The sequence below is a fragment of the Herpailurus yagouaroundi genome, unplaced genomic scaffold, assembly GCF_014898765.1.
Source record: "Herpailurus yagouaroundi ecotype Mexico unplaced genomic scaffold, PumYag 29, whole genome shotgun sequence".
Taxonomy (NCBI): Eukaryota; Metazoa; Chordata; class Mammalia; order Carnivora; family Felidae; genus Herpailurus; species Herpailurus yagouaroundi.
This window is the reverse complement of record NW_024412377.1, coordinates 107,761,619-107,780,800: the sequence shown is the minus strand read 5'-3', so window position 1 is coordinate 107,780,800 and position 19,182 is coordinate 107,761,619. Positions and strand designations below refer to the sequence as shown.

Genomic DNA, 19,182 nt, shown 5'->3' with positions numbered 1-19,182 from the left:
TCCAAATACCATATATATTAGCTTTTAAAGTCCATATGAAGTTCATCTTGGAGAGGTATATGATTAAGTCATTCTACTGTAGAATTCATTTGAAAATTCAAGGAACATGTTATTACCTTTGAAAATGGAAGCGATATAGTTCCTAGAAAACAAGAGATTTCTTGGGCTATTTTTCTAACACTTCCAATTAGGTAAACTATAACAGGAGTGTAATAAGAAAACCCTCATGAGGAAGTAGTAATTAGGGATTCTAGTGCTGGGACATCACTTTTGCTCCCTATTTATTACAGTCCTATGGCAAACAAGCTGATGGTCTACTGGAGTGCTGTGAATGTGATCAAAATAGGAGTTCAGTAAAACAGCAGTGACTGCTGTGTGGGATTGTGATGGGAACCAGTTTAAAAAAAAATAAAAGAGCTTAAATAATTACCTTGAGTTTTCTAAGGTATTGTTAGTCACACAAATGTGAGCCAAGCAGTATGCCTCCCTCTCCTTTTTCATCTACTCAGGGATTCAGTTACTTTACAGTTGAAGTTACTCTCTGAGTGACTTAGTCTCAGTGGGGACCGATCAGCTGTCCAGGCTGAACCATGAAGCTGGATCTTTCTTTGGGTCTGCCACCCAGAATGCCCGCAAAGCCTGTGAGATCTGAGATCAAGGAGATGAGCTAGTGCCGAGACAGGCGATGGTGATGCTTACAAGATTAACAAACTGAGGCCCTATTGAATTTGTCTGTAAAAACTCTCAAAACACTTACAGGAGTTGCAAGGATATTGACAGACACTTTTATTTTAAAATTCCTAAATAAAGAATGACAAACAAATGCACCATAAAATGTATTAAAGTGTCTTTGAAAATGTATTTTTACCAGTTAATTTTAATTTTAGAAAACTGAATTTAAAATATAGATGAGAAGAAAAGGACTTGACAACATTTAAAAGAATAACCTGAAATTGATTACTGCAAATTTGGTGAAATCACTCACATGTGAAAACTTTCAACCGACCTTCATATGGCAGTGCATTGCAACAAAGAATATGTAAGGAAGGAAATGCCTCCATGGTTTAAATCAAAATTATGAGAGCATGTCTGTACTTATTCTTTAACACCATATCAATTCCATATTTTGAAATGGTTACACTTCCACAGTGAAACACATAATTGCTTACAATGCCTATCATGTGTATTCCACTTGAGTACTTTATAAATTAAATGATGCTATACAAATGCAAATTATTATTTGTTATACACATGCAAATATTAATTATTTTATGATCACACTGATTTTGTCTCCCCACAGGGCTAGCTGAGTATAGAGCAAATATATTTATTTGCATTAATGGAGACTGAAAACCTTTGCCCTTTCCCAACTATAACAAAAGAGGTCGGTAGATACTGCTATACTGTAGAAATACTGAGGGTTGTCCAGAATTTTGCTAGCTACTTCTATGAAATGCCATTTTTAATAAGTAATGACAGGTCCAGTCAGTCCAGAGATCACACAAAATCATACTGGTACAGTTATGTGCCAAGATTTATTTGGGTCTCAGATATTAGAAAACAACTAGCTACAAGGTTAATTATAAAACCACAGGAAAAGGGCATTGATTGTCTAGAAATTACCTTTGTGGAACATTATTTTTAATGTAACCTAATAGATTTCCTTTTTGACATTCAAAAGAATAATACTCAATTTTCCTTGTATCCAAATATATCGATTTGTCGTAAAAGGATTTAAGGTGGCCTTCACTAAGATAACACAGTTTAAAAATAAGTGAGAATGAAGAAAGAAAAAAATAGGAATTAGAACATAAAATGCAAATGAACCTCATGTAAAAATACAGACCAAAAGCCCTTTATACTGGCTTCCCAATTCATGATGTCCATCAGCTAAATCCATTGAATAATAGATATTGATAATATTTCAAAGACTGTCAATCACATTATCAAGCTAATTAGAACCCCCATACCTTTTCTGTGAAGTTAAGAGGAGCTACTTTTGCAAGTAGGAAAGTTAAGACACTGGGGTTAACAGATTTGTTCTTGAAGTAGCTGAGAGAGTTGGGACTAGAACCCAAAGTTTTGTTAGCTTCCTCAAATATCTGGCCATACAGACTATTTCTCTTTTAATTTTAAATTACATTGGTAAGCCCCAAGGAGTAGGTAGAAGTAGGAAGCGTGTGGGTGCAGGAGAAACACAGCTAGTGGGTCTATGTGTGACTGCTGCTCATGCACTGTTTCATACTTTATCTTATACCCAGATTTCTGTGTCGTGTTTCTCATCTCTGGAGCCCTTATAATGACCCAATCAGAAAACTCAAGTGTCTCAAAGTGCTGCTTCAGCAGGAGCCCCTTGCTGCACTGTCTTACCTGGCCCCAGTCTCCAGTCACCCAGCGAGGAGGAGGGCAGCGGCCCAAACTGCAGCGGATACGGACAGGGGGTTTGTTCTCTTCTGGACACTGTGCAGCTGGGAATGTTTTAGAGAGGTCACTGCTCTTGCACAGAACAATCCGATGCTTGAATCCCGGACCACATTTGGGAGTGCACTGGAAATAAAACAAATACAGCAGTTTAAATGAATCACAGCAGTTTAAAGATAGAGGAAAATATAAGGAAAGTCTTTCTTAAAGTGAATGTTTTTGGGTATACAATATGCATATAGACAAAATTCTGGGCAAAGTCGTTCAGATATGAAAACTCCTTAAGTTTTTAAGCAGAAGCACCTTTAACTTTTCCCCTAAGGACTTTAGGAGTTAAATCCAAAGTTTGCTTCTTGGCTAACTTATTTTCTTCTTTTATTGTGGGTAGGTTTATTCCTCGATACCTCCCTGTCCTTGGCCACACTTTATAAACACGATATATACCAAGTGTTGTGCTAAGAGCTATACAGTCTTTACAGAAATCCTAATTTTTGGAATGTGGAATCCTTGGTTTCCTACTTGCTAGGTGTAGTCTTCTGAAAAGAATCCTTATTATTAGTAGACAACAAGAACTCGTCTTTATGAAGCAAGCTAGGGATTGATTGAGATGTGTATTCTTAGAGGGTAGTAACTAAGAATATGGCCATTGGTCAAAGTTTATTGCACAGAAAATCTCTGGACTTTTCCTTGTACATAATAAATTTCCCTAAACATAATGCATTTGACTCTTCTTTAGTTGGACCAGTCTGTTCTTCATATTGAGGAAAAGATGCTTCTTCTTCCAATTATTTACCTCTTCTCCAGGTTCATTGGAATGCTATTTTTTAGAGTCATCTATTAAACATGGTGACTGACTAAAGTCCTCCAACTTTCTACCCTGTATGTTTGAACCCTTCCTTAAAATCTGTTCTTCCTCTGAGTCAAGTGAGGACCTTACCCACAACATTTTGAAGCCCTGTTTCTATACCTTTTGTTCAAAAGAAAGAAAGAAAGAAAGAAAGAAAGAAAGAAAGAAAGAAAGAAAAGAAGGAAGGAAGAAAGATCCCAGATCTACTGCAGGAGCTACATTAGACTGAGGGGAAGGGAATACAAAGTGAATAAGATGGTCTCTACCTTCCAGGAGCTCATAGTTTTATGTAGGAGATATACATGTGAACACAGGTTAAGTAGCATAAAAGAGGATGTAGAATATATATATTCTTGAGCCCAGAATCACCATCTTCCTATCTGTAATTACATGTTTACATGTCTTCTCATCCCTTCCACACTATAAGCTCCTTAAAATTATTTCATTTCTAATTTTTCTTTGTACACCACCCTGTCCTGACCCTCAGGATTCAGCACAGGGCTGTGAATATGCACTCAATAAACACATACTGTTGTATATCTGGTAGGATGGTTTTCATTTACAATCAGGTAAATCAAAGTGTGCTAGTTGTGGGATGAGGATATCATAATGAACACTATATACACCCCGCGTGGCTCTGTCGGGGCAATCTTTGAGCCTGGTGTATGTCATAGAGAGAAAATTACTACTTTTTTTTTTCAGGTGAAATCAAGGATCTCATGAAAACTTCTCATCAGCATGAATGTAATAACAGAATACATATCCTCCAACTTAGAAAAAATTTCATTAAGATGCATTTTGAAGGAGGAGAGCATCCAGTTCTTTCCAAGATGGCTCCAGGAGAAGCTTTAGTTAGGGTCTTAGTGGTCAAAGTGGTCAAATTCCTGATGTCTGCTACTTCTTTTCACAGCCAAATCAACATCCTTATTTCCAGCTGCTGCTCCTCTCTTCCCATAGAATCCATCACTGGGTCCTGTTAATCCAACTCCCACATCTCTCTCACATCTGTTGATTTTTCTCTGTCTCCACTGCTACTAATCTTGTTTCAGACAAACATCATTTCCTTCATGTAAGACTGCATTGTCTTTCTAACAGGTCTCCGTATTTCTTGCTCTTACCTCGCTCCACTGTCTAAAGCACAAATCAATTATGTTCTCCTGTGATTAAAAAATAAATCCTTCAATGGCTCATTATGGTCCTCAAGATAAAAATTCAAACTCTAAATATGCTGACTGTCCCCTGATAGGAAGGCTAAGTTTACCTTTTCAGATCGATCTCTCCACACTAACGTGCAGTATTCTCCAGTGCAAGCCCAGGGCCACGCACAACGCCAATGCTGCTGCCACTTCTACTAATTAACCACTACTAAAAATAATAACGATAGTAGCAGCTACCGTTTAATAAACATAATATATACCAAGGGTTGTGCTAAGTGCTATAATTTATATAGTCTTTACAGAAATCCTACGAGATGGCAATTATTATTCTGTTTCTTAAATGAGGAAACAATCTTAGACTAAATGGTTAGTAGAAAGTCATGCAGCTATTAAATGGCAGACGTAATGCTAACTCTTACTGTTTCCTGAACATTAGGCTTTACACTATGTCCTTTGCAATTGTTACCTCAATTAACCCTTAAAACAATCCTATCACTTTATATTTCAGGAAACCAAGACATTCAATCATGTGTTCTGTATGACGAATAAAGCCTCGATTCCGGTCTTTTGAGCTGGCCCCACCTGTGTCTAGTCCTCCCGACTTCACACCAAGTCTCCTCCACCATCCACCAATGTTAGAAGCCGAGGCCTTAGAGGATTTCTGCCATTCTTTTAATGCTAAATATTATTACTGATAATAACACTACTACTTTACATTTCATTAGAGCTTCACAGTTCAGGAATCACTTTCAAATACAGAATTCTTATACAAGTTTTTTTTTTTAAAGTTTTTTTTTTTCAACATTTATTTATTTTTGGGACAGAGAGAGACAGAGCATGAACAGGGGAGGGGCAGAGAGAGAGGGAGACACAGAATCGGAAACAGGCTCCAGGCTCTGAGCCATCAGCCCAGAGCCTGACGCGGGGCTCGAACTCACGGAGTGCGAGATCGTGACCTGGCTGAAGTCGGACGCTTAACCGACTGCGCCACCCAGGCGCCCCTACAAGTTTTTGAGAATGAGTACAGATAAGGAAAACTTAAGCAGCTTAAGGCTAAAGAGATAGCAATTGGTAGAGCAGGAAATAAATCCCAGACCTTCTGATCCACACTTGAGCTCTTAGCATCAGCAGGAAGTCATGAGAACACAGAAAAAGTATTAATTAATTAATTATTAAAAAAACAAATTGAGATAAAATGCAAAAAGACTTTAGGGAGATAGAAACATGTAGGCTATATGGGATATCCAATTTTAGGATTTTAAGCTATGATTAGTTCTCATAATGGGAACATTTGCTAATAAATTCACTTGTGCCACTCTCCTCTCCCTTTGCATTTTAAAAGCATAATATGTGTATTAAAGCTGGGGACATATGCCCCTTGCTTGTTTGAATATCTTTTTCCAGTAGCAAGAAACTTCTGCTATTATTTGAAGAAGGTAGTAATATCCAGCAGTCTTGGCTAAGAGCCTATGCCAAAGTCCTGCTTACACTCGGGGGAGGCAGACAATGCCATGACACACAATTCATTCGTTTGTGGCTAGAAGTCCCCGGGAAACCAAAACCAAAACAAAGAAAATAATGGTAGTAACAAGGAGAACAATAAAAAGACAAAGCGGTGCTACTATTAAGTGTCAGGCAGTGTCCTGAGTACTTTGCATGTCACAGTGTACCTGATCCTCACAGAAACCTCCTGAAGTACCGTTTCCACACCCACTCTGCAGGTGAGAAAAGGAGGCACTAAGAAGTACAGGTAAATCCAAATAGCAGCTTTCCACCAGAGCTCTGAAAGCAAATGTACAGAGACACAAACCCTCTGTGGGACAATGTGAAATTATATGTAAAGCTGAACATATAGTGTAATTTTAGAAAATTACAACCCAAACTCCTCTAAATAAGCCAAGGATATTCCATCCCATCACACTAGAAGTAGAGAGATAGTCAAGTGAATTCTTGAAATAACGAATGACTGAAAACTATATTTCTGCCATATTCTGATTCAATAAATATACCAGTCCTGACCCCTGCAGACCTAGCCACAAATATTACATGTCTGTATCCAAAGCCTCAACTCTGGTCTCTGTAAATATTGTACTTCTTAAGAGTGATTATAAATTTAAATGTTTAAAAAATTCTTGTAAAAAAAAAAAGTAAAAGGCATAGGGATGCCAATTAGACCAGTTTTATTCAAAGAGAACTCTATCCTGCAAATTCTTTTGATGTTAGGTCAGAGATGTTCAAGGAGAGATGTCCCTCAGCTTGTTTTTATTTTTACTTCTTCCTTCTGCTTTATTAAGCCTACATTTCATCTTTCTGCCTCTCGAGACTTCTGATAAATAAATACGTTTACTCATCTGACAGCTTCAGTTTTATTTAACTATCTAACAACATAAGAAGTTCTAGAAAAGCAAGATGTAGCCATGATTATGGATATGATTAATAGGCATTAACTTCATTGTAAGTGCTTAGAGTCTTCTTCGGAAATAATCACTGGTCTCTACCCACATAAAGGGTAGATTTGTACACATTTTTTACCATGCCCTAAAATTCACTAGTAATAATTAGATATTGAATGAGTAATAAAACTCATTTTTTTTAGATGAAAACATAGTTATAAATAGACATCAAAATCCATCCCATTCATTCTCACAATAAACTATATAGGTAGCTGGGTGGAAGATACTATTTCAGTAGACAATCCATTCTCCACCCCCCCCCACCCCACCCCCACCCCCACGGAGAGAGTACAAATGGGGGAGGGGCAGAGGATCTGAAGCAGGCTCCACTCTGACAGCAATAAGCCTGATATGAGACTGGAACTCACCAACCGTGAGATCATGACCTGAGCTGAAGTTGGATGCTCAACGGACTGAGCCACCCAGGTGCCCCTGGACAATCTATTCTTTAGTAAAATTATTTTTCACTATTTTTTCTTTATTGCAGGTAAATACCTTTTTTTCCTATTTATTCATATAATCAAAATTTCACAGTTATTTAAAATCTGATCAGACCATTTGTTTGTTTTCATCCCAGTGAGATATAGGAGGTCATTTTTATGAGAGATGTATTTATACTTTAGCTTAATGATCTACTATTAAAAAGCAAAAAATGTATTTTGCAGAGAAAAGTATTTGAAACCACAACAGGGAAAACAATTTGGCTCTCACTTGTAAAGCACAGAAATGTTAACAGTTTGGGGTTAGACTGAGTTCTCTCTGGAGATACAGGTTTAATTTGCTTAGTTATAGTACCAGAGTAGAACCTAGAAGTAAGCAAGGTGGTGTCATAACTGTCTTCTAAAACAAAGCACAGTCACCTGCAGGTAGGTTTTGCACGCTTTCCAACCCCACCCCACCCCCCAATTCCTTCTTAACTAGTGCTACCTAAATGTAAATCCTATCAAGTCAATTGAGAATGGTGCCAGCAGTCATCCACTTGTCCAAGAGTAAGTACAAGAAACAGACCTTTTCCAATGGCTACTCTGTGGGAGTCAAAAGAAACTATTCCAATACATCAAAAGAATGGCTTAGGATTGCTGGAGTCCATCCACAGTATGCAGCAATGCATCTAAGAGTTACTTGCCAAGAGAGGGCAAAAACAGAAAACCATTTAAGTCCAACATAGTATGGGTGATCCCAAGAGTGAGGCTAGATTATAGGAAATGGGAAAGCCGTGGCTTCATTAGTTTCACAAAAGGCTGCTGAAGAGTCATTTTCCGCCAAGGTAATTTGGCTTTTTGTTTTGTTTTGTTTTTTTTCTTTTGCCATAAGCAAAAGAAAATAACCCGGTGGGTTTCACTGATGGAGAAAACGAAAAACGGTTCCTGGCTTTGCAACAATGGAAATTTTATATTAGAGAGGCCGGCAAAGAAAAGGAAAAGGGCAAAGGGTACATTCCTCTTGCTGCAACATGTTTTCACTAGTTGAACCTCACCCTTGTGATTAGTAGAGCTCAGACAGCTGATGGTTGAAAGTGGGGAAGGGGCAGAAAGAGAAGGGAAGTCTTCAGGGGTGTGTCAAATGAATAATGTGTGAAATATTTGCAGCAGCTAACCAAAAAAGATTGAACATTGCCTGCTATTCTGGTAGGACCTCCTCTTTTCAATAGCGGGAGGTACTCCATTCCTCTGGGGAGAACAAGCTCCTGTTCTCACTTTGTTCTCCATAGCTACTCAGACGTTTATTTCACTTAATACTATTTACTTTCATTTATTTTTAACCCACCCAGGGAAGAAGTGGGCTTCCTAGTAAAGTAAAAAAGTAAAAAAGTACCTCTCCTTTGGAAAATAAACAGGAAAGACACTGCATCTTTGTCCTAAGTTTTGACTTAGCTATCTTTTTTAATTTATCTTTGTAATTTATTTTGAGAGAGAGACAGAGACAGAGACAGTGTGAGCAGGGGAGGGGCAGAGAGAGAGGGAGAGAAAGAGAATCCCAAGCAGGCTCTGTGCCATCAGCACAGAGCCTGATGCTAGGCTCAAACCCACGAACCATGAGATGGTGACCTGAGCCAAAACCAAGAGTCAGACACTTAACCAACTGAGCCACCAAGCTGTCCCTTGACTTGGCTATCTTAAAGAAGAGAGCAGAAATGTGATTAAAAGCCCACCTAACTTTTTCATGTTTCTTCAAGGAGTGCCTAAGAGCCTCTCAGAGCTTTTTGAGCAAGTTATCTCTAAGAGTGGATAGATAAGAATCAAAATTCTCAGAGCAGGGTAATTAAAACATATATGAGGTTGATTTCAAAAGAAAACCTTAAAATGGTATTTGGAATGGAAACATGCTATAATATACACATGCCTTTTTTTCAAGGTGATTATATTTGTTTTATGTTAAAATACAAATATAATGATACAGAAGAGTGTAGATCAAGGGATCAATGTGAAATAAACCTGTGCAAGTGATTTTAGTGTTTTCGTGGTTGGCACAAATTTTTTCCAGTTTCTGCTTATGAACTTAACTATTTTTCTCCACTTTTAAAATGGTTTTTTTTTTTTTAATGTTTATTTATTTTTGACAAAGAGAGACAGAGACAGTGTGAGCGGAGAAGGGACAGAGAGAGAGGGAGACACAAGTCCAAAGCAGGTTCCAGGCTCTGAGCTGTCACTATAGAGCCTGACACGGTGTTCAAACACATGGACCACAAGATCATGACCTGAGACAAAGTCAGATGCTTAACCGACTGAGCCAATCAGGCACCCCCATTTTTTTCCACTTTGGTAGCAAGATGATATATAAAGTTGAATCTTTATTATCATCTACCACTACTTCATGCAATCTTATTTTCCATTTATTCTTTAAAACAAACCCTCTTCTTCATCCTACTTTCACGTCATGATCTTTATGTTTCTGTTCAGTTGTTTCAAAAATATTCTCTGAATAAGTAACTGAATAAATAACTATCTTGTTATCAGGAATATCTTCTCCAGTTTCCCTATTCTCTTCCTATTTCATATCCCATATGCCAACATACAGTTTAGCTCCCATCAACGAAAAAGCTTTTCTTCTTTTTTTTAAAGTTTATTTATTTATTTTGAGAGAGAGAGAGAGGGAGGGAGAGAGCAGGGGAGGGACAGAGAGGGAGAGAGAGAATCCACGCAGTCTCTGCCCTATCAGCACAGGGCCTGACATGGGGCTCGAACTCACAAACTGTGAGATCATGCCTTGAGCCGAAATCAAGAGTCCAATGCTTAACCAACTCAGCCACTCAGGTGCCCCAATGAAAAGCTTTCTGATTGCACTCCAAGCTATTCTGACCTTCTTAGCTCTAAATTTCTATATCATTTATACATGTATACCTCACAATCCACCATTTTATTAAACACTGTCTAAAGTTATTCTCTATTTTCTTCACAAATATTTACTTTTCCAAGCTTATAGGATTCCTTTGTATTGCTCATAGTGCCTATTCCAGTGTGTTTACTTAGTACTAAATTATACTTAGGGACTTGACCTGAAACCCTAAAACTGTTGAAGCCAATCATCAGGCCTCCCATTATGATTTTCAATAATAAATTGGTCATCATTTTCAATGACTACTTATGAACTTCTGTGAGGGTCTTGGGCACTGAAATGCAGGTACAATAATTTTCAACATATGTAGAACTCTACAGAATGTCTATTCTTTATCAGTCGATTTTATCTTCCAAATCAATTTAGGAGTTAATCCACTCACTTCTAGGGAACAGAAGAGTTCACACTGTTTTCCATAACCACTCACCATATGTATCTCTACATTTGATTGAAACACAAAAGTTAGGTAGGCAGATGTAATTACTGAAGCTGGAGTACGTCCAGGAAACTTGGGAGAACACTCCCAATTCCCACCAAAGATTCCATAGATAACTACAACTAGTCAGAATCTCCATTTCCATGTACCATCCTAAACACAGTCTCTCTTTTAGGCTCAGGCCTCTACCAAATTAAGGCCACTCCAGCAGTAATATTCACAGGGGGAAAAGTTACAACCAGGGGTTCCTAAAGAACAATGTATGTTTTCTGTTTATTTAATTTTTTTTTTTTTTTTTTTTTTTACAAACTTCTGAGGTCTACAGGAAATACCCAAAGCAAGTACCACAATGTTTCCAGCAGGAAATGCATCCTGTTTTGCTAACTTGGAAGAATGGCCTTTAGTTATGTAGCCAGGTACTTATTCTTTTTAATATTAACCAACATTGCAGAAGATTTCAACCCTTCTTTGGGAAATGTGGAGAATGATATGGTGTTTCCATTTATATGTCTCATGAAGAACGAGGAGTCAAGAATTAACTCTACCCCTTTCCTCATTTTTCATAAGGCAATTATTCTGAGCTCTATGGATTATTTTAGGCTCTTTTATATACATGTAAGGCAGAAAAACATTATCTTAGTCTCCCTCACTGATCATGTAAGCAGAGGTTAATGATAAAAGCTGAATTGGACTTTGTATATTACAACCTCAACTCCATGTTTCTTCCCTAGATGCAACAGAAGGAATTAAAATATACTTAGATATATAATAAGTGATAAAAAATTGATAAATATTCAAATGTATGAATTATGTAGTTAGGCTGCAACATGACTTGGGAAAAAAGATTTATCACTAATTCTGAGCTTATTTGCTGCTCGAGAATAGCAAAGGAAGAGAAAAACCACTTATGTGAGTACTCATTATTCTATTCTTTCCAATTCACTTTAGGTTGATTTTTAATCAAACTGATGTCTAGTTTCTCACTGATTTCCCTGACCCAGAAAAACCTTACTTCCTGACAAGGAGCAATGAAATATAACAGGGCCAAATTTACTGTTAGGCAGTCCTTACTTGCTGAGTTCTAAGGTGCTCACAAGCTCAGGTGTCCTCACTATTAAATGCTCTGGTATTGATTAGTTAAGACATCTCAAAACATACAGCCTCAGATTTCCTTACTTCTGACCAGTCCAAAGCCACCCACTGAGGTGGACATGACTGGTTGTTGCAGGACTCTATTTCAATAGGCCGGTGTGTTAAACAGCCGGTGTAGTCCAGTGTCTCCTCCTCTGAAGGTCCAATCTTCCTGATGCAGAGCACTGCCCTTGTGCGCATTCCACCGTCACAAGTCTTGCTACACTCCAACCAATCCCCAATGAACCACCTGCAGCAAAAAGTGGAAGAAACACAGAAAAACATTTCCTCAGTACAGCCAGAGATTTTTGTCAATGGACTACACTCTCTCCCTAAAAGAGCTGACATTTCAGTGTTGGTTGAGGTGACAAATGACAAATGGAAGAGCTGCTAAGGAAAAGAGAATACACTGTCAGCTGCCTTCCAAAGTGTAGTGCCTGGGCTCTGAAACAGGCAGAGCCTGGTCGAAACAAGTAATGCACCATATGTTTTTAACCACATTGATACTTCCCCTTTTCTAAATTAATTTTTTAAGGGAGAAGGCAAGTGGGGGAGAAGGGTGGGGGGCAGATAGAGAGAAAATCTTAACCAGGTTCCATGCTCAGCACTGAGCCCATTGTGGGGCTTGATCCCATGGTGCTGGGATCATGACCTGAGAAGAAATCAAGAGCTGGATGCTCAACCAACTGACTCACCCAGGTGCCCCTCTAAACTAATTTTTAAGATAAAGATAACAATATAAATATAAATTGTGAGACTGTGATGAAGATTAAATAAAGTAATAAATATGAAGCTTCCAGTCATGTGCTGCTTAAGTGTTTAACAACTGGCTCTTTATGGAGGGCAGCGATCTTGATTTGTTGAATTTACCAATTTTGTGGGGTGAATAACTAACGCCAATTTCAACCTACATCCCTGGCATGGTGAACACAAGAAGAAGATATGCTAATAATAGGATTTCAGGAGCCAGTGCTAGCTTGCTTTAGCATACCACTGAAAGCTTCTAACATTGTGTCTAAACACAACAAACAAGAAACAGGAGCTTTATTTATTATCACATTGAAGCAGGTTCTCCTACAATCAAGAATTTAGTACTAAAACCACATTAAAGGAGCTAGGGATTTGTTTTTTGATTTCCAGATGAAGCACAGGCTCTGCAGAAGATAGAAGGCCTTTATTATGCTTATGGGGCAGAGAAAGCCTGAAGATATACAAGTCTTTAAAAACCTGCACCAAGAGCAGAGCCTGAGTCAGCTCTGTGAAAACATAGAGATCCCTTGTTGTGACCCCTTTATTCCTGAAAACAGCATCTATGCAGCTAATGGGGGAAGAAACTGAAATAACAAAACGAACATGTTTCATGTTGGCAAGTAAACCACTCTTTTTTCCTTGAAGTCATAAATGAACTTTTATAGATGTAATTTTAGGGTGTGTATGTGTGTGTCCATGTATGTATGTATGTGTGTAATACGTCTACAGAACTCACTCTTTTAGGCACATTATTTGGTCCAAAGATGTGAATCAAGATACAAATTAGACCAATGAGAATTTGGCTTTAGAATTTTTATACCTCCACTAGAGCAAAAAAAGCCCTTTCCCTTCTCGTCACAAAGGTGCATAAAGCTGTAAGAGCTGCTGGTGGCCATGCACCCTGTCAAGTGGAATTAACTGATGTGAAAAAATACAGAGGAGCTAGAGGGCTCTGGTGCTGTTTCAGTCCTGGATTCTAGCCATTCCTAAAGCTAGATCCATGGTTGCCCTTCCCCCAGTTTTGTTAAGTAAACCAACAAATCCTCTTCTGTGCAGAAAATAGCTGAAGTTGAAGTTGTATTATTTCCAACCAGAGTGTTGATTAATATACTATTGCATTTAATTTAATAAATATATGTTGAATGCCTACTATATTCAAGGAATCACACTTTGTTTTGTAGAAGAAAGTAAGGTTCGTGTCACGAAAATAGTTATCCAAAGTCATGAAAAGAGCAATGTTGAAACTAAGACTAGATCCCCCAGCAGTTACTATTTCCATTGAATTTCATTTTTAACCCTGCTAAGTAGTAGGATCTAGGTCAGAAGCATGAGGTCACTAGTCATTTTCATCCATCCATGATTATAAATCATACAACTATCCTCACAGGATATGCTAATGCTCTTGGGTAAGAGACTATCCGGAGGGAAGAGTGTGATCTTATGTGATTGCGCCAGTTTTGTATGTGGAAGATAGTACTTTAGTGAAGTCAGAATACTAGTTTCCAAATTTGAGCCTGTAGTTAGCCAAATGAGCAACCATGGCCTTTGTCCCTTACAGAGTGGAAAACCAGTATTTAGAAATATGGCGATTAACCAGTTTCTAAAACTTAAAATACAACTTTCCAAAACTTAAACACTTTCAACCTAAAATTCATTTAAGTAACAATAATTTAATCCTGAGAATCTGATATTAATGGGTTTTTTTCTAAGTTATTTTCCAGAGGAGACTTAAAGCAATTTTCATATTCTTTCCATTTTGTTTTCCACAGATGAACATGATCCCAAGTTGTTAGAACCATTTTTGGTAAAGAGGAAAATGTGTACTGAGAATAATAACTTGCATGCCAGCCATAGTGAAACTCTGATTCAATTTGCAACAGTGATTTCATCACCAAGATTAGGGGATAAAACAGAAATGTGTATAACTCAGCCACAAAAAGTCCAGTCATACCACCTCCAGCCATGATCTCATTAGGTCTCATAATGTAAGAGGGATGGAGTCCTTCAAATTAAACACAGGTGCCCAGAGTAATAGCAGTGATTCAGGAGGTGTTGCTGTTCTTTGCTGCATGAGGTCAGGGCCACCTCCATCTTTTTATTCTTTGTCCTCTCTTTTATTGCCAACCATCTCTTAGTCTAGATGCATCAGTCGAGCATTTTATTTGGAATGTATGAAAGTAAAAGTATTAACCACCCTCCCAATTTCCCTTCTGACTCGAACTCTGATTTCAGTCCCGGTTGCATCTTTATTGCTCACCAAATCATCCCTTCCCATGTCTCTCCACAGGATTAAATCACACCCTAGTTATTTAACTTGTTTTGCAATTTTGCCACTGCATCCACTCATCTCATTTTCTCTATTCCCCTGTCCAGTTTAAGACATATGGCTTCTTTCACCTTCACTCTCCCCATTGCATTTGACCCTCTGATGACCTTCTCCCCATTTCTCCTTTTTTCCTCCTCTAGATTTTGTGGTAGAAAACACAAAAATTCTCTCTGGAAATGTCAACTGCTGAATTGTTATAGTCTGAACAATACCAGGGATGCTTCTTTCTGAGCTCTTCCCAACACCCAGGGATCAAATTGTCTACATTCTCACAAGTGTCTTCATATCCATTGGACACAACAACTAGTGGGATTCATGTTCAACTGTCTGAAATAAGAATGGTGTGGTGCCATCTGTGTAATCTTGACCTACAGTGTCTGTGTATTAATAGGACAAACAATATATTATGGGGGGGCAGAGGAAATAAGAGAGACACTATAAAATATGTTCACAAACCTAGGTTAATTGGAATATTTTTGAAGCAAGAACCAATCATAAAACTAGAATATTATTTTTGCCTTTTAACTTAAAGGGAAATGGCAGAGCATATGAGAATAAACTGATATTTGATGTTTAGATTAAAAGAGAGACAGAGAGAAAGAGATTTCCCAGCCTTTGTCCCGGAGTCCAGCATCTACTTATCAACTCTTCTCATAAACACAACATAGCAAAATTAAAAAAAATTCATAATCTGACAATACATCTTTACTCAAAGAGAGATTCAAATATGTAACCCATTAACTACTTACTAGGATACTAGAACTTTACTATATTTTAAAACAGGTTAAAAAAAATCTAAACACTAAGTTGGTAAAAAGAAAATCTGCTCATTACTCAACTAACTGGAAAGTAAACCTAATACTAAGCATAAATCTCTATGCCCTAAACATTTCACAGGTGAGATTTTTCTAAATTAAAAAAAAAAAAAAATGAAGGGGTGCCTGGGAGGCTCAGTCAGTTAAACGTCTGACTTAGGCTCAGGTCATGATCTCGCAGTTTGTGAGTTCAAGCCCCACGTCGGGCTCTGTGCTGAGAGCTCAGGGTCTGGAGCCTGCTTCGGATTCTGTGTCTCCCTGTCTCCCTGCCCCTCCCCTGCTCGGACTCTGTCTCTGTCTGTCTCTCTCAAAAATAAATAAACATTAAAAACAATTTTAAATAAAACCTAACCCGGAAGTAAAAATTTCTCCCCAGTCCAAGCATCCTTTAGCACTTTTGTTAAAAATTCTTGTTTTTACTTAACATATCCTTAACTATAGTTATTTTCATACATATTTATCCGATTAGATTGTCCTCAGGCAAGTGAGCCATTCTTCTGAAAGCATAGAGCCTTTCACATTGCAGTTGCTTAAAAAATGTTTTCTTAACTCATGGTCACAGTATTATCACAATGTGTAATACTCTATTGTTTTCACCCCTCTGATTTTTACAACTTTAAAAACTAAAGTGTCATACAGGAATAATATTCAATATCCAAGAATTCTTCACAGGAGGCCATATATAGAAACATTCTTGCTAGAGAGAGATAGCATGGTGAAAACTGAACTCTTGGCCATTCTCTTTGGATTCCAACTCAGCATTACTTCCTTTTCTCATGATTGGGGCACTAGCTTCCTATCAGTCATGGACTTTAATATCAACCCCTCCCTTTTCCTTTTCCAATTATTTAAGACTTTGTCAGGAATCCCACCATGTTCACTCAGTGCCTCTGGAATTCTTATTTTCTTCCTGTCCCTAGTCACCTCACCATCTTGATTACTATACTCTTTCTCACAAAAGAGTTGCTGCTATGAGCACATTAATTTTTCCCAGCAAGGTTTCCTCTGCCCTTTAAGTTTTTCCAAATAAACACTATTAATATTTCTCTACCAATGCATCTTTCATCTATTCTTCCTAGCCCCCTGTCATTTTTTTTATAAAACACAAAGATAAATCTTATCGCCCTCTAGTTTTCCATACCCTGCTTATAAAGTCTTCAATATGAATAAGAGACATTGGAAACATTTTATTAGTTAAAAAGATAATTTCTCATTAAAAAAAAAATACTATTTAGGGGCACCTGGGTGGCTCAGTCAGTCCAACTCGTGATTTTGGCTCAGGTCATAATCTCATAGTTTCGTGAGCTCGAGACCCATGTCAGGCTCTGTCCTGACTCTGCAGAGTCAGCTTGGGATTCTCTGTCTCTCTGCCCCTCCCCAGATCATGCTCTCTCTGTCCCTCTCAAAATAAATAAATAAACTTAAAAAATACCATTTAGCGGGGTGCCTGGGTGACTCAGTTGATTAAGTGTCTGACTCTTGATTTAGGCTCAGGTCATGACCTCATGGTTTGTGAGACTGAGCCCCACATTGGGCTCTGCACTGACAGCATGGAGCCTGCTTGTGATTCTCTCTCTTCCCCTCTCTCTGTCCCTCACCTGCTCGTGCGCTCTCTCTCTCTCTCTCTCTCAAAATAAATAAACTTTTAAAAAATTAATATATAAATAAATTTACTGAATCTCATAAAAAATACCATTGAGGATGTTAAATTAATAGTATTCAGAATTTGAGATTTTTAAAATATTTATTTATTTATTTTGAGAGAGAAAGAGAGCACGTGCACATGTGAGCACACAAATGCATGTGCACAAGTGGAGGAGGGGCAGAGAGAGAATCCCAAGCAGGCTCTTTGATGTCAGCTCAGAGTCCAACACAGGGACTTGATCTCACAAACCTTGAGATCACAACCTGAGCCAAAATCAAGAGTCAGACACTTAACTGATTGAGCCATGCAGGTACCCTGGTACTTGGAATTTGAAAACAAATACAGATCCTTTCCTCAAAATAGGCAAGTATATTTCAAATAGATTAAAGCTTACATTTATTTTTTTTTAATTTAAAAAAAATTTTTAATTTATTTTTTAGACAGAGATAGAGCATGAGCAGGGGAGGGGCAAAGAGAGAGGGAGACACAGAATCCGAAACAGGCTCCAGGCTCTGAGCTGTCAGCACAGAGCCCGACGTGGGGCTCAAACTCACAGACCGTGAGATCATGACCTGAGCTGAAGTCAGACGCCTAACCAACTGAGCCACCCAGGTGCCCCAAAGTTTACATTTAAAATAAAGAAGAGGGGCGCCTGGGTGACTTAGTTGCTTGAGGTCCAAGTCTTGATTTCACCTTAGGTCATGATCCCAAGGTTGTGGCATCAAGCCCTGCATTGGACTATACTCCGAGCATGGGACCTTCTTGGGATTCTCTCTCCCTCTCCCTCTCTCAGCTCCTCCACTGCTTGCACTCACATGTACTCTCTCTCTCAAAACAGTATATAAACTTTTTTTAAAAAAGAAACTTTGAAAGAAACTTTAAAAGTACATTCTTAGAGTGGATGAGGCCTTCCTAAACTATGAAAGAAATAAAAGTTTGATAGCTTTTCTATGTAATATTTTAAAATTTCTATAAGTAAAAATAGATAACAGCACCATAAAAATATGGAAAACATATGACAAACTCAGATAAAATATTTGGAACAAAGGTAAAAGACTAAATATCTTTAAAACATTAAGAGTTACTAGAAATTAGTAACAAAATGAGAAACACTTCAATAGAAAAATGGGATAGGATAGGCCATGGATCAGAAAAGCAAAAATAAGTAATACAAATGGCAACCGTACATAATTTTTCAATGCTCATCCTTGTCTGCAATCCAAGAAATACAAAATAAAACAACAGTTAGATACCGAGGCTTTTTTCTCTATAAAATAATCAAAGATTGTTTTTAAAACAATAATATCCAGTGTTGTGCAGTTCAGGGAAATGATGTTCTAAAATGCTCTTATTGGGAATATATATTCATATATTATTTCTGGAGAATAATCTGACAGTGTTTCAAAGGCTAAAATATATTTCCATCTGAACAAGGAATTCTATTCCCATTCATTTAACATAACAGCATAATTATAGAGAGCAAAGCTTTAGTAGCAAAAAATGTTAATACTGTGGTATGTTAAGGGATCAAAAGCTAAGACACAGCCAAAGTTATTCAACAGTGGAAAACCAATTTAAGCAAACAGGGACATATCTACTGAATATTTTAGAACATATTTAATGTTCAAAATATGTTGAAAACTGACTACAAAGCATCATAAATCATATCATACCATTTTTTATATACATAAACAACAGAAAAACATAAACATAGAAAATGTAAACATAAAAAAAAGACTGAAATATATATATATATATATATATATATCAAAATATTAACAGTGGTAGTTTAAGTATTACAAGTATTTTTAATTTTCTTATTTTTACTTACCTGTGTTCTAAAATTTTCATGCTTTAATATGTAC

General features: G+C 37.6%; 1 protein-coding gene across 1 annotated transcript in view; it reads right to left on the bottom strand.

The window, feature by feature from the left end:
- Window positions 1-19,182, bottom strand: part of ADAMTS6 (ADAM metallopeptidase with thrombospondin type 1 motif 6) — a 300,191-nt gene that overhangs the window by 16,652 nt on the left and 264,357 nt on the right. Inside the window, exons 21-22 of the mRNA XM_040452059.1 lie at window positions 11,827-12,031; window positions 2,371-2,547 (exon numbers count right to left, since the gene is read on the bottom strand). Coding sequence (XP_040307993.1) covers window positions 2,371-2,547; window positions 11,827-12,031 — 382 coding nt within the window. The remainder of the gene's footprint in view (window positions 1-2,370; window positions 2,548-11,826; window positions 12,032-19,182) is intronic.